Raw genomic sequence first — 15,770 nt, forward strand, 5'->3', positions numbered from 1 at the left:
CAGAACATTGACAGGCTCTTAAGAGAAACAGAGTAAAGGGTGCCAAGGGAGGATTCCTGGGGCCGTGGGCATCTCCCAGCTCTTACCCCTGGACTCCCAGACTGCCAGGGTCCCTTCTTCCAAAGCTGGGTCGCCTAAGGCCTAAGCCCCCGGAAAGAAGAAGGAAGGTTGACTTCAGATACACCCCAGCCCCGCCTCTTCCCCCCACCGCCACCAGCTCAGCTTCCTCTCTCTGCGAGGAACACTTTCACTTCCTGCTACTCCAGGCCTCCCCTATGAGAACAGGTAGGGGCCCCCAGGGACCAAGCAGCTGGCATCGTCACCCTCCACTGCCTCCCTTTGGTAGCCAGCAGCTACCCCCATCCTGCCCTACCCAGCACCATCCTTGTCCCCCTCTCCTGAGACCCAGGTAAGCATCTGCCTCCCTCCCTGCACCCCTCCTGCCTGCTCTGCCCTGGACACCTGCTCTCTGTTCCCCTCTTCCTAACACCCTGGGCTTCCGGTCAGTGGCCTGATTGATTTGCTTAGCTATTTATTACCCATTCCCTACAGGGAAGCCCCTGGGAGCAGAGGCCTGTTCTATCCATCACCCTTTCCCCAGGTACCTTATTCTGGGCCTGCACTCAATATTTGTTGGATGGATGGATGGATGGATGGATGGATGGATGGGCTTGGGACTGCTGCCGGGAAAATATTTTAAAATGCCCACCTCAGTGGGTAACCCACTGTAGGACTCTCTACCAGGTTAAAAGCGGGGGTCCAATGGATAGATGGATAGAGAGCTGGATGTGTGAAAAAGGAAAAAGTAAAATGTCAATAGTAGAATCTAGGTAGTGGGTACATGGATGTTCCCTGTAAAATCATTTCCATTTTCTCAATGTTTGAAATTTTTCATATTTTTCATAATAAAATGTTAGGAGAAGATACCCGGGGGCCCATCTGTGGTCTGGGAAGGGAGGAGGAGGGCCTGCTGTATAACACTGGTCACATTTACAGGGTACCTCCTATGGGCAGAGCCCTTTTCCAGACACTGGGTTTTGGCAAGGGTTGCTGTTTAGCTGGTCCACATTCATACAGCTGCCTTGGATGTTAAAATCTGAAATACTACCCTACCACTTGGTAAATAGCTGTCATTTTGAGTTCTCTCCCTCCCTTCTCCACTCCGACACCCTGGCCTCCCCACCACGCAGCAACTCAAGAATTAACACCTAGCATAGCCAGGGGTCTCAAGCCCATTCTGATTGGTCAGGGTCTTGGCCAAATGGGTTGTAAATACTTTGAATATTACCCCTGGACTGGAGCAGCCTTGAGCCTTACCTTCCTCCCTGCCAGAGGCCAGACTATGGCCAACCGGCCGCCTGCATCCTGAGGATGGCCCAGCCGGAGGACAAAGCCTCAGCAGGCCCCACAGACTGGGAAAGGTGAGGGCTGCTGGAGCTGAATCCATCTCCTGCCCTGGATTCAGAAGCCCCTTCCATCCAATTCTCCTCCCCCGCACACACACACAGGACCCAGAACCCATCTCTGACCCTTTGCCCCTGGGCTGCCCCTTCCTGTACCTCTGACTCCACCTCAGTGTCCAACTGCCCGCCTCTGACGCCTGGTCTCCTGGTCCCTGCATGTCCCAGATTGGTCCCATCACAGGCAAATAGAGCAGGTGAGACACCCCTAGGGATCCTCAGGACCCCGGAGACACTCCTTCGCCTGCAGAGGACATGGGGGGTGTGGCAGATCCCAGAGCTGGATGCCCAGGATGCAAAAGCCCTTCTGAAGCTGTGGCCACCAGGGGTAAGTAGTCACAGCCAGGGACCCTCTCCGATCCTCCCCATGACACCCTGAATCAGTCAGGACCCTGCTGCTCACTAGTGACAAACACAACACAAAGCAGGCAAACTGAAAGTCTACTTCTTGATTCAAATGACTGAAAAGCCCAGAAGTAGAAGTAATTTCAGGAATGTCTGGATCCTGAGCAGCAGATAACTTACACATTTCTCTCCATCCCATTTCTTGGCTTTGCTTTATTTAAACTGCAGGGAATTCTAAAAGTTTGGGGCTGCAAGTAAACACTTGTTCTATAGCAGCTTAGCTAAATAGGCATTTATCTTTCTGACATAACCAGAAAGGCAGCTGCGGGCTCTAGCTGTGTGACAGTAAGGTCAGCTTCTCTGCAATTCTCCTGCACTTTCCTCAGGGTCACCTAGGGGCTGCCCTAGGCCCAAGTACACATGTGCATTCCAGGCAGGAGGAAGGAAGACGGGAGGCACCAGTCCTATCTGTTTCTTTTACCAGGCAAAACAAAAACCTTCACAATTGACTTAGAATATATGGATGGGGCCCAGGTAGCGATATTTATAAAAGCTCACCTGGGAGTTATATAGTCAGAGGTGAGAACCACTGCCTACATCAATCATGATCTACATTCTATGGCTGGGTTTATTAATGCCCTGAATAAAGCTGGAGTTCTGCAAGAAATAGGGAGTAAATTTGCATATGGCAACTAACATGTCTACCACAGTTTCATCCTCAGGGGAGCTCTCTCCATGTGGTGACAGAGATGGCTGGCCCCGTCTCAGAGCTACATCTCACCAGCTTAGCAACCCCAGTGTAAAAAAAGGCCTCTTTCCAAAGAGCGCGAGCAAACATCCTGTGGAAGACTTCCATTGGCTGAGCTTGGTTCACACGCCCATCTTAGAACCAATCAGTCATCAGAGAACACTGCCATCCTATTGGCTAGGTCAGGTCATGGACCCATCCCTAGGACTTGGGGGGAGTTAGTCCCACCCACAGGACTGAGAGTAGAGAGTGGGTTTCTCTAAAAGAAATTTGGGGTGTAGAACCCAAAACAAAGGAAATGGATGCTAGACAGGTAAAAGTAACAGACTTCCGCACAAATCGTCTTCAAGCTGAACTTTGCCTCCATTCCTCAGAGTTTCCTGGTCATAGGACATGACCCCAGCCAGGTCCTGGTGTTGAGGACAGGATCTTCACCAGGGGAAGTCAACACATACCGGATCCGGAAACTTCCTGGAGGTGAGGTGTCTACTCCCCCAACCCCAAGTTTCTAATCCATAGCAAATTTATCACCAAGATTGGTCAGTTTTAATTCTAAAATATCTCCTGAATCTTCCTAATCCTCTCCACCTCCATCTCCCTAGTCCTAGGCACCATCACCTCTTTCCCAGACAATTGTAGTAGCCTCCTCTCTGGTCTCCTGCTCCCACTCTTTCCTTGCTGAACAATCCATTCTGAACACTGCACCAGAGTGGTATCCTCAGACATTAATCAGATGTCATACATTCCTGCCCCAAACCCTGCAAAGGACATACAACGTCTTTAGATAAACTTTAAACATCGCATCATGGCCTATAAGGTGCTGTATGATCGGCCCCTGCTCACCTCTCCATCTACTGCCCTTCATTCACTCTGCATCAGTCACACTGTTCTCTTCTCTGTTCCTTGAGCAAGCTAAATATGTTCCAAATTCAGGGCCTTGGTATTTGTTCTCCCTGCATGAATGCTCTTCCTTGATTGGTTGATTTAGTCTCCATCCTTTAAGCCTTTCTGGAAATGTAACCTTCCTTGACCACCACAGCTAATGGTCACCCTAGGCGCTTTCAGTTACTCCATTTGCATTCATAGCACTCAATGCATCATACACTCATCTTTGTTTGTTTACTCATTTATTTTTGTCTCCCTCCACTAAAAGGTAAGCTACAGGAAGGCAGTGAATGTATTTGCCTTTTGACAATTGTATCCCCAGTGCCTTAAAATGAATAATGCACAATAAATGTTTTAATGGATGAATCCTATTTGGTGACATAAGTGGGATGCAAGCATAAAGACACAGGAAATGATGGGGACAGCAAGGGGTAGAAATTTCTCTGTTCTGAAGATCCTTGGGGACTGCAGGACTTGGGAAGAGAGAGTCTCAGAGAAAAAGAGGCTGCTACTCCTCGAGTTTTCTAACTTATTCCTCCTTGCCCTCTCCTCCAAGGTGTGTCTCTGGAATCCTCTAACCTCTGCATGCCAGACCTACCCCATCTCCTGGCCTTCCTATCAGCCAGCAGGTACAGGTCACCCATCAGAAGGGCTAAGGGGGAATCCTGCCCTACGATATCTCACCCACATTGTGGCTCCTCCTTATATTTTCTAGGGATGTTTTGCCCAGAACACTGCTCTTGCCCCCTCTCACTCTAGAGCCTGTGGACCAGCACACAGGTAAGGCATGATTCTCTAATGGGGAAAGAGGCCAACTCTTCACCTCTTTGATCCAAAAGGATGGTACCTGGGGACCAGATTACAGGGTTTGAGGGAAGAGAAAGAGTGGGGGTGGGGGGAAGGGTGCAGCACTCAACTCCTGGGCCAGCTGAGGAGGTGCCAGGGACCAAGCTTCAATTCCTCCAGTGATGAGGCTGTAAATTAAGTCTCCTGGTGACCTGCAGGAACTAAGGCTGGCCCCTTGGACACGTGGGCCACCTCAGTTCTGCTGGCCCACAGACACTCCGCAGACTGGCAGCAGCCAACTCAGCACCTCAGGGAGGGTGCTCTTCGTGGTGAACAAGCTCTACCTGGAGACCCACAGAACGTGGGGGATGGAGCAGATGCCCCCAGAGACACCTTCAGAGACTGCTGAGAGACCTGGTCCAGGTTAGATGAGCAGGGCCCTGGGCTCCTGAGGGATGAAGGAGCTACTGCCACTGTTCTGTGGGACCCAACCTTCGCCTCACCTCAGCCCCCAGGAACCCAGCCCCTCACCGGGTCTCCTGGGTGGAAGGCCCACTCAGCCCAGAAGTACATCATCCGGGGCCACCTCTGGCCAGCCTGGTGGAGGAGAAAGATGAAAAGGAAGGACCTGAGGATGTGCTCACCCATCACATCCGGGTTCTAGCCAGGACCCGAAGCAGCTACGTGGCCAGGCAGTTCCGAGACCTTCGGGCACGCCTCATCTCAGGTGCTGGGGGTCCCCACAGGCCTGGGGACCCTGTCACAGAGCTGCTTCAGGATGTGCGGCACCTCCTTACAGACCTCCAGGATCACTTAGCAAAGGACCCTGATGTCAGGGCTGTCTTTGAGAGCAGGGGCCCTGCGGCCCCCCAGAAGGACGAGGACCTTGGTAATGAGGGAATTTGGGGCTAGATTCACGTTTGCCACCTCTTGGCGCTGCATAGGTGTTCACATCCAACTTCTTTCTCGCCATCCGTGTGCACACCTATTTCCTTTTCTACTCACACACCCTTTCCGACCTGTAGTAACATCCATTCTATTCACCATTGTCCATCTCACACGTGGGTGACAGTCATACTTCTCCCACGAGCGTGTTCACACCCAGACTCCCTCTTCCACATGTGTTCACAACCATGTCTACACATGAGGGTGGCCAGGAGCTAGGAGGGGATGGTGGTCAGCCAGGGTGGGTCTGTGGAGAGAGAGGGTGGGCGTGGGTCAGCCTGGCGGCCCTCCCTTCACCCACCTCAACTCCGGCAGGCACCGCAGTGGAGGCGGCCTTGTGCCGGGCAGTACTGGCACCGCTGAAGCCTGCCCTGTGGACTCGACTCCGCACGCTCCGCGCCCCAGAGCTTCGGCAACTGAGGCGGCGACAAATAGCCCTGCGGGCAGGGGCGGGGCCTCCAGGAGCTCAAGGGGCGGGGCGTGAGGGGCGGAGCCCCGCCCCCGCCCTACGGAGCCGCATCCATGCGCGCCTAGCGCACCTCCACGCAGCCTGCGCCCCACGCCGCAAGGTGTCGCTCCTGCTGGCGGTGTGCAGTGACGTCTACGCGGGCCTGGCTCGGGGTGAGAACCAAGGTAAAGGTGGAGTCTTGAGTCTACCTGGATGTGGAGTGACTTGAGGGTTGCGGGGAGCTAGGTAGGAGGCGCCCGTGCACACGTCGAAGGGAGAAAATGGCATGCTCTAGCGGGGGGCGTCAGCGCGGGCCGGGGGATCTAGTAAGCGACGCTTGCATGCCAGGCAAAGTGGAAGGGCAGCCAGCACTCGCGGTCCTGGGGATTGGATGGAAGGTGTCTGCACGCCCCCACCCACTCCATAGCGTGTCCTCCATCTTTCCTAGAGCCCTTGGGGGCCGACGCCTTCCTGCCAGCACTGACAGAGGAACTGATCTGGAGTCCAGACATTGGGGAGACGCAGCTAGACGTGGAGTTTCTCATGGAGCTCTTGGATCCGGACCAGCTACGGGGAGAAGGTGAGCCCTGAGCCCCAGAACGCTGAGACCCGACAGGGGGCGCCGTAGGGCCGCCCGCTCCCCGAACAGCTCGCCCTGCAGCAGGAGGGAAGGCTGGCAACCTGCAGTGGGGCTTCGGGCGGCCAGGGAAGTTGAGAGGGCTGCGCTGACCTCCCCTTCTTGCCCCTAGCGGGGTACTACCTGACCACGTGGTTTGGAGCGCTGTACCACATTGCCCACTACCAGCCCGATGCGGGCCGCGCGCCCCAGGGGCTCAGCTCTGAGGCCCGGGCCTCCCTGCGCCAGTGGCACCGCAGGCGAACGCTGCACAGACAGAGCCACGCCGGACCCCAGGTGATCACTACGGGCTCTCTGGACTGCGGGTGGAGAGGAGGGCTGGACCTGTTGCCTTTCTGATTCAGGCTCTGCTTTACCCTCAGGCCGAGCTGCCCTTTGAGGAACCGTGGGCGGCGATGACTTTGCAAGAGACCAGTGATGATTAGGGATCTCAAACCTTTCTGCTCCCCAAGCAAGATTCGCGAGGCACCTAGGAAGGCACCAACTTCTGACACCTGTGGTTTAGAGGCAGCAAGAAGGAAGAGGGACCACTGAGCCTTTGCATTTGGCTAGTCTTGCTTCCTGGAATGCTCTTCCCGAATACCCATACTGCTCCTTCCCTCCCTTCCTCAGGTCCTTAGGCGGATGTCACCTTCTCAGTGAGGCTCTCTCCCAGACACCCCTGCCTAAAACTGCAGGTTCTCTGGCTTGACTTTCCCTGTGGCAGACAGAATGATGCCCCCCACCAAAATGTTCACTTCTTAAGCCCCAGAATCTGTGAATATGTTACCTTACTGGTAAAAGGGATTTATACATGTGATTAAATTAAGGATCTTAAGATGGGGAGATTATCCTGGTTTCAGGTGGGTTCGATATAATCCTCAGGCTCCTTATAAGAGGGAGGCAGGAAAGTCAGAAGAAGAGGGAGAGATATGATTTTGCACACAGAGGTCAGAGAGATGTGACCAGGAATCAAAGCATGAAGACACCCTCTAGAAACTGAAAAAGACAAGGAATTAATTTTCCCCTGGAATCTCCAGAAGGAACTCAGACCCTTAAGGCATATTTTGGACATCTGACCTTTAGAACCACAAGATAATAGTATTTTTTAAGCCACTAAGCAGCGCTAGGAATGTAGTATATTCCCTTACCCTGACCTTTTTTTTTTTCCCATAGAAACTCTCACTTCCTAAAATACCATGTAATATACTTATTTATTGTGTTCATTGTTCATAATCTTCTCCTTCCCCTTAGAACAGCACTGTAAAATAGAAATAGATATAATTCTAAGCATTCTCCGTAGCCTCATTTAAAAGTGACTAAAAAGAAACAAGGGAAATTAACTTTAATAGCATATCTGATTTACCCCAATATATCACTTCAACATCTAATCAGTATTTTAAAATTAGTGAGAAACTGAACATTCTTTGCGTGTGTGTGCTAAATCTTCAAAATCCAGTGTGTATTTTGTCCTTCAGTGTATCTTAATTTGGACTAGCCCCATCACAAGTGTTCAATAGCCACCCAGGGTGTGTAGCTATTATTTGAGACAGTGCAGTCTTAGAATGTCAGCTCCAGAAGGCTAGATATTCCTGTTTTGTTCATAGCTGTATCCTCAGTGCTTAGACAAATACCCAGAACACAGTAGGCCTTCAGTAAATACTTGCTGACTGATTCAATGAACAAAGCTTCTGTGGTAGGCTGCAAATGGCTCCCCCACAGATATTCATGTCCTAATCTCTAGAATCCATGAATATTACCTTATTTGGAAAAGAGTCTTTGCAGATGTTATCAAATTAGGGATCTTAAAATGGAGAGATTATTGGGCTGGTAGGGGGAGGATTCTAAATGCAATCACATGTGTCCTTTTAAAAGGAAGACAGAGGAAAATTTAGCACAAACAGGAGAAGGTGATGTGAAGACAGGAGAGATTTGAAGACCTTGGCCTAGCAGATTGGAGGGATGTGGCCATAAGCCAAGGAATGTCAGCAGCCACCAGACACTGGAAGAGGCAAGGAACAGAGTCTCAATGAAGGCATGAACCTTGATTTCAGCCCAGTGGTACCAATTTCTGACTTCTGGCCTCCAGAACTGTAGGAGAATAAATTTCCGTTGTCTTAAGCCACCGAGATTGTGAATCCTTTGTTATAGTGGCCATAGGAAACCTAACAGTTTCTCAGCACTTAATGTTAAAAAGAAAAATAAGAGTAGAGTTAATACCCAACTCATCTCATTCTAGCAACAAGGACATTCTACTAGAAAAATAGGAAAATGGAGAGATGCATTGCCATTAAAATTTTCAATTTTCCATTTTCCATTTTATAATGACTGAAATGCTATCATTTTAGATGTCAACTGAAAAATGGGCCAGGGACTAGAGTTTTTTCGTGATTGCTTTTGAAAGCCAAAAAGCTTGAGGATGGCTGTGTTGGGCAGTGAAGCAGGAAACAGGGACTAGGGGGGAGCTGCAGGATACAACCTCTGAGCTTCTATTCCAGAACTGAGGGAGGTGGAGAAGGGTTGATAGCTCAGTGGCAGAGTGCATGCTTAGCAGGCACAAAGTGCTGGGTTCAATCCCTAGTACCTCAAGTTGAAAAAAGAAAAGAACTGAGAGAGGTGGCCAGACCCAGGAGATGTGAAGAGGTCTTCTCAAAGCGTTGATCTCCAGGGTCAGCAGGGCATCAAGAATCTCACTGATTTATTATATGTTTCTGTATGTACGGATTTTTTGTTTATTTTTAAAGTGTAGTAAAAGCCATCTAAAATGTTTCATGTATTTTTAAAGTGTAGTAAAAACCCTCTTAACTATTTTTAAGTGTGCAGTTCAGTAGTGTTAATTATATTCACACAGCGGTGTGTAATAGGTCTCTGGAATTTTTTTCATCTTGTAAATCTGAAACTATACCCATCAAACACAGTCTCATTTCCCCTTTCCCCCAGCACCAGGCAACCACCATTCTACTTTCTGTTTCCATGATTTTGGCAACTCTAGATATCTCCTATGAGTGAACTCAAACAGCATTTGTGTCTTGGGGAACTAGCTTATTTCACTAAATGGAAAGTCCTCAAGTTTCATTCATGTTGTAGCACGGGACAGGACTTCTATATTTTAAGGGAGGAAGGTATATAGCTTAGTGGTAGAGTGCCTAGCATACACAAGGTCCTGGGTTCAATCCCCACTACCACAGTTCATACATACATACATACATACACCTAATTACCTCCCCCCAACAAAAAAAATTAAAGAAAGGTAAAATTTAAAATTTTCCATCTTTTAAAAGACTAAATAATATTCTGTTGTATGTATATACCACATTGTGTTCATCCAGTCATCCTTCTGTGGACAATTGGGTTGCTTCCACCTCTTGGCTATTGTGCATAATGCTGCAGTAAACAAGGAGGTGCAAATATCTTTTTGAGATCTTGCTTATCTTTTTTTGGATGTATACCCAGAAGCAAAATGGCCAGACCATATGGTAATTCTATGTTTAATTTTTACAACAGTTTTTAATTTAATTTAATTTTTTAACAGCTTACCTCTAAGCTGTTTTCCTTAGCACCTGCACCATTTTACATTCCCACCAACAGTGCCCAAAGGTTCTAGTTTTTCCACATCCTTGTCAACACCTGTTCTCTGGTTTTTTGGTAGTAGCCATCCTAACATGTGTGAAGTGATAACTCTTGTAGTTTTGATTTGCACTTTCCTAATGATTAGTAATGTTGAGCATCTTTTCACATGCTTGTTGGCCATTTGTGTATCTTCTTTGGAGAGTCTTCTATTCAAGTCCTTTGCCCATTTTTAAACTGGGTCATTCGTTTTTTTGTTGTTGTTGAGTTGTAAACTCTCTTTATAGTCTGCATAAGTATGTCTTGTGGACAGTCCCACTTCCTGGATTTGTCTGGTGATTCCCCATGATTAGACTCCAGTCCTGCAGTTAAATGTAGAAAACTCTGTAGAAGATGCTGTGTCCTTCTCCGTACATCACATCAGGGGCCCCATGATCAGTGATGCTAAGTTTGCTTTTTGAGTTAAGGAGTATATTACTTTGACCAGGCTGCCATAACAGAATAGCACAGACTGGGTGGTTAAAGAACAGAAATTTGTTTTCTCACAGTTCTGGAGGCTGGAAGTCTGTTAAGATGTGGGCAGGGTGGATTTCATCCTGAGGCCTCTCTCCTGGGCTTGTAGACAGCCATCTTCTCTCTTTGCTTCACGTCATCTTTCTTTTGTGTGTGTCCACGTCCTCATCTCCTCTTCATATAAGGATGTCGCTCATGTTGCATTAGGACCCACCCATCCGACTTCATTTTCACTTGATCACCTCTTAAAGACCTTTCTTCCATATACAGTCACTCTCTGGGGTACAGGGGGTTAGGACTTCAACATATGAATTTGGGGAGACACAGTTTAGCCCTTAATAGGAAGTGACTGCCAGATCTTTTCCCCTTTGAATTATGATGTTATCTGCGGGTGGTACCTTGAGACCCTGTGAGTAACCTGTCCCCCAGCAATATTTAACCCAAGGCTTTCAGCACCTATTCCTGATCCTTGCTGAATCATTGGATTTAATTGTACTATTATATATTTGTACTATTTATTTGTACTATTATATACTATTATATAGTACAAATAAATTTATATTATGTTCTAGTACTAATTATATTCTATTCTTTTTAAAATTTTGTTGGTTATTTTTTAATATTTTTAAATATTTTAATTTTTGTAATTAATTTATTTTGTTTGTTTTGTGGGGTGGGTAATTAGGTTTATTTATTTATTTTTAATTTTTTAACGGAGGCACTAGGGATTAAACCTAGGACCTTGTGCATGCTAGGCACGCACTCTACCACTGAGCTGTACCCTCCCCACTAGATTCTATGTTCTAATTCTATATCTAAATAGAATTATTATATTCTAATACTAAACTAAGTATATTCCAGTCTCTTTATGGCAATTGATACTGGTTTTCCACTTCCTGGAGTGAAATGACATTTCCTGTATAAATTGAATTGGAAAAAAAAATACAGTGTTGAATTGGGAAAAAAAATACAGTGAGGTGATTTTTAAAAAATTATTAAGTAGCCAAGTGTACAGGTGATGCATGGATATGTGGCGAAGTTTGGGTCAGTGAAAACAAATGGCTGATGTCTGGGGTATCCCTGGCTGAGGACATTGGGGTCACTCGAGGCCTCTTGTTCACTCTGGAGCTCTGGGCTTTGTCCTGGACGCCTCCTCTTGGGCTCCCACTCCCATGATGTCCCACACAGGCCACAGCATCTCCCTGAAACCCACTCCTCCTTCTAGTCCCATCTCAGGGAGCCCTCATGATCCCCAGAGCCCCAAGCCCCATCCTGGGCCCTCCCTCTCCCCGCTCCCACCCACCCTCCTGATCCTGAGTTCCCTTCTTAACCCACAGTTTTACCATTTCCCCAGGTTACATGGGCCATCTTGCTCTGGGCGAAAGCCTGATTCTTTCCCCAGGACCTTGAGGCCCACAAGGCCCCACACGACCTTCCAGACACTCATCTCCTCCCACTTACCCCCTCACTCCATCCTCACGGTCCTCCTCAGTATTCCCCATGCCTACCACAGGACTTTTGCCCGGCTTTCCTCTGCCTAGAACATCTTTCCCAAATGTATGAATGTTTGACTCCCTCGCCTCTTGTAGGGTTTTGCTAAGTGTCACCTTTTCTGTGAAAAGCATCACCTTCCTGCCTGTTTTATTTTTACCCTGATACTACATCTCAATGGTTCTCAACAGCAACTTGTTAAAAATGCAAATTCTGGAAATAAACCCTCGCAGATATGGTCAAATGACTTTCAACAAGGGTGTCCATATCATTCAATGGGGAAAGGACAATCTTTTCAATGAATGGTGTTGGGAAAATTGGATGGATATTCACGTGCAAAAGAATGAAGCTGGACCCTTATCTAAAACTCACCTAAAATGGACCAAAGTCCTAAATGTGGGAACTATAATTATAAAACTCTTAGAAGAAAATATAGGAGGAACGCTTCATGATGTTGGATTTGGCAATGTTTTCTTGGACATGACACCAAAAGAACAGGCAACAAAAGAAAAAAAAATTGGACTGCATCAAAATTAAAAACTGTACATCAAAGGAAACAATCAACAGAGTGAAAAGTCAACCCACAGGATGGGAGAAAATATTTGCAAGTCATAAAGGGTTAATATCCAGAAGACACACAGAATTCCTAAAACTCTGCAACAACAACAAACCACCCCCCAAACAATCTAATTTTTAAGTGAGCAGAGGACTGAAATAGATACTTCTCCAAAAAAAGATATGTGGGGGGAGGACATAGCTCAGTGGTAAAACACCTGCTTAGTATGCATGAGGTCCTGGGTTCAATCCCCAGTACCTCTTAAAAAAAAAATAAAAGATATGCAAACGGAGAATAGGCACATGAAAAGATAATAAACATCACTAATCATTAGGGAAATGCAAATCAAAGCCACAAGAAGCCACCATTTCATGCCATCAAGAAACACTGTATGTTATACCTATTTACTCTCTGGGTTCCCCCCGCCTGCCCCGCCCAGCATAGATAACAGCTAATGCTTAGTGGCTCACGCTTGGAGGAGGTCATTAAAAGGCCGTGACTGCCAGCTGACCCGAGAGCTGGACCCTGGCATTCAGAGGCTCCTCATCCCCTCTCTTGTCCTTGGAATGTACACTGCCCACCGTTCCTACAGTGGGAGCTGTTCCAAGGACACAGCCTTAGGAGACTGAGGTGTTATTGAGATCATCTGGATAGAGTACGCAACTGAGCCCACTTAAAACTTTGAAGAATCTGGTAGGGGGTGTGGAGATCTACTGAACTTGTAACTGCCCAAGACAAGCCTTGTACATAAGTCCCCTTGCTTATTAAACCTGCCACCCACCAGTCTGGAGTGGTCTGCCTCTTTTCTGGGTCTCTCCTTGCCCTCTGTGTACTGGGCCAGTTTGCGAACCAACAATGCCACAACCTTAGCAGGTAAAGAATACGTCATCAGCATCCCCCTTTTTACAGAGTAAGGCTCAGAGATAAGGGGTCTCGCCCTGGCCACACAGCTAGGAAATGGCAGAGCCAGGAATTGGACCAGGCCATCTGCCTCTGGAGCACATGTGTGCTCTGAACCTCGACACCAAATCGCCTGGACTAAGAGAGGATCTAAGTCAAACCTCAGCTCCCGAGAGTGGGAATTTCGTGTGTCTTCTTCACTGCTGAATCCCCAGTGCCTAGAACAGAGCCTGGCCCAGGGCAATACCCAATAAATATTTGTTGCATGAAGAAATAAAAGAATTAAAGTAAATATTACATTTTCAACCATTGTATCATCATCATCATCATTACTAGTTAGAGTAGTGGGACTTCTTGGTACAACTACTGTGGCAAATAGCTTGGCAGTTTCTTAAAAAGGTAATTAAGTACTGTATGATCCAGACATTCCACTCCTAGGTATATACTCTAGAAAAAATGAAAACGTATGTCCGCACAAAGACTTACACATCAACATTCATAGCACCTTTACTGGTAATTGCTCAAAACTGGAAACAGCCCAGATGCCCATCAGCAGGTGACTCAATAAATAAATTATGGTGACTTGATAAATGAGCTATTCCATGCAATGGAATAGTACTAAGAAATAAAAAGAATGAATTCTTGTTAAATAGGTATGAATCTCAAAATAATTATATTGAATGAAAAAAGCCAGACAAGAGAGTACATACTACATCACTTAATTCTAGAAAATGGAAACCAACCAGTACTGATGGAAAGCAGACCAGTGGTTGTCTGGGGATGTGTGTGTGGAGGGGTGAGGGGTGGGGGGTTTCTCAAGAGTCATGAGGAAATTTAGAGATGATGGAGATGTTCATTACTTTATGGTCATTGTCTTGATTATGGTGGTGGTTTCACAGGTTTATTAAGTTAAAGCTCATCAACTATATACTATGTATAGTGTCTTTTTTTTTAATTGGAAGTACTGGGGATTGAACCCATGCCTCATGCATGCTAAGCAGGCACTCTACCGCTGAGCTATAGTCTCCCTCCTGTTTTTCTTTTATTTTAAATTTTTAAAAAATCGATATATGGGTTCTTAAATGTCAGATATACCTCAATAAAGCTGGGGGTGGGGGAAAGTCACAACTGTGTAATGCAACTGAGAATTTTTCCTCTACCATTAGCCCCTGAAGGCATCTGAGTTTTCAATCTGAGGCCCAACTGACCGTGAAACTATTTCCACTTAGACCCCTGAAGAGGCTGGGAAAAAAAAAGAAAGAAAGGAAGAAAAGAAAGCTGGCCTATTCCTGCTTTTGGGGCTTGTCCCATTTCTCTCCCGAGCCCCAGAGGGGACCAATTTCTTGCATAAGGGAAGAGAAAAATGACAATATGCAAAGGGTGAAAAAAAGAAGCCTAGCAGGTGGGTAGATGGCTGGCTGCCCCAGTCACAGGTGGGAAGGCGGAATGGGCAGTGAAGATGCAGAAGGAGGGTGGATGTGGTGGGAGGGTGGCTGTGGGTCTCTCAGGAAGCAAGAAGAAAGTCACTGCTGAGAGTGAGGATGAGGAAGGAGCTGTTGGAGGTTTGAGGAGGAGAGCTGATTGATCATCTGGGAGAGTCAAGGGACCAGAGACATAGGCAAATTTGTTAGGCAGCATTGCGCCTCCATTCCAAGTCGGTGGGGATGAATTTAAGGTGAGACTAGTTAGCGTGGTTGGGTATTTTTCTCCATCCACACTCATCTGCACAGGTGCAGGCATGTGATCAATGGAGCCTTAGATTTAACAAGGATTGCGGTTTTGCTAGATGAACAGGGTGGAGATGGAGGAAGTGGGTTAAGAATATGCATAAGGAGTGATGATAGTGGTTGGTCAAGGAATTTAATCCGTGTGAAGGCATGAGGGGGCTGAGGGGACATGGAAACATGGTAGAGCTAAGGGATACTGGAGCTGACCTTCTGAAGGGAATGAACTAGAAAGACAGGTAACAGGTAGAGAGTGAGATGCATGAAACAGGTTCTAAAGAGGCTGTGGTTATTGAGACAAGGTCTAGGTGTGACCATGGTGAGGGAGGGGCTGGAGAAGGACAAGGTCACTGGAGGGGAGGACGTCTAGGAACCAAGAGGCCAGGATGGTCGAGGATCATCTCCCTATATATGGAAACCACTAAGAACAATCATATATAAATATATATATTATATATATATATAATGGTAGTCTCACTTTTAATAAGACAAATACAAAATAAATGTTAAAATGTAAATTAAAACCAGTTTTACCAGGGGGAAGGTTTTGGTCTGTGGTAGAGTGCAGGCCTAGTATGCACAAGGTCCTGGATTCAATCCTCAGTACCTCCAATAAACAAATAAATAAACAAACCTAATTACCCCCCTCAAAAGCAAACAAACAAACAAACAGTTTTATCCCTTAGACTGACAAGTGTAAAAAATTTTTGCAGTGTTTTTGAAATAGAGGGGAAACAGATATTTTTATATTTTAAATAGTGGGGAAACAGTAATGCTGGGAACTCA

General features: G+C 46.9%; 1 protein-coding gene across 5 annotated transcripts; it reads left to right on the top strand.

Annotated features, from left to right (window-relative positions):
* The first annotated feature begins 56 nt into the window (after positions 1-56).
* On the top strand, positions 57-8,998 carry RINL (Ras and Rab interactor like). Of its 5 annotated transcripts, none has more exons than XM_010947213.3 (13): positions 57-409; positions 553-601; positions 1,333-1,421; positions 1,629-1,788; positions 2,928-3,030; positions 3,995-4,067; positions 4,154-4,218; positions 4,498-4,647; positions 4,733-5,113; positions 5,485-5,802; positions 6,066-6,197; positions 6,367-6,530; positions 6,617-8,998. In XM_010947213.3, the coding sequence occupies exons 1-13, from the start codon at positions 276-278 to the stop codon at positions 6,677-6,679; spliced, it is 1,881 nt and encodes a 626-aa protein (XP_010945515.2). In that variant the 5' UTR covers positions 57-275; the 3' UTR covers positions 6,680-8,998. The 5 variants fall into 5 exon arrangements, with proteins under 5 accessions (XP_010945515.2, XP_074225790.1, XP_045366800.2 ...); XM_074369689.1 differs by having other exon boundaries at positions 57-285; XM_074369690.1 differs by lacking the exon at positions 553-601 and having other exon boundaries at positions 273-409.
* Positions 8,999-15,770: the final 6,772 nt, after the last annotated feature.

This window comes from Camelus bactrianus, chromosome 9, assembly GCF_048773025.1.
Source record: "Camelus bactrianus isolate YW-2024 breed Bactrian camel chromosome 9, ASM4877302v1, whole genome shotgun sequence".
In the NCBI taxonomy this organism is placed as follows: domain Eukaryota; kingdom Metazoa; phylum Chordata; class Mammalia; order Artiodactyla; family Camelidae; genus Camelus; species Camelus bactrianus.

Excerpts from the sequence above, each read along its gene's own strand:
- RINL (XM_010947213.3), top strand. The coding sequence starts at position 276 with ATGAGAACAGGTAGGGGCCCCCAGGGACCAAGCAGCTGGCATCGTCAC. Across the intron at positions 3,031-3,994 it reads GATCCGGAAACTTCCTGGAG|GTGTGTCTCTGGAATCCTCT; the intron begins GTGAGGTGTCTA and ends CTCTCCTCCAAG. Across the intron at positions 6,198-6,366 it reads GGACCAGCTACGGGGAGAAG|CGGGGTACTACCTGACCACG; the intron begins GTGAGCCCTGAG and ends TCTTGCCCCTAG.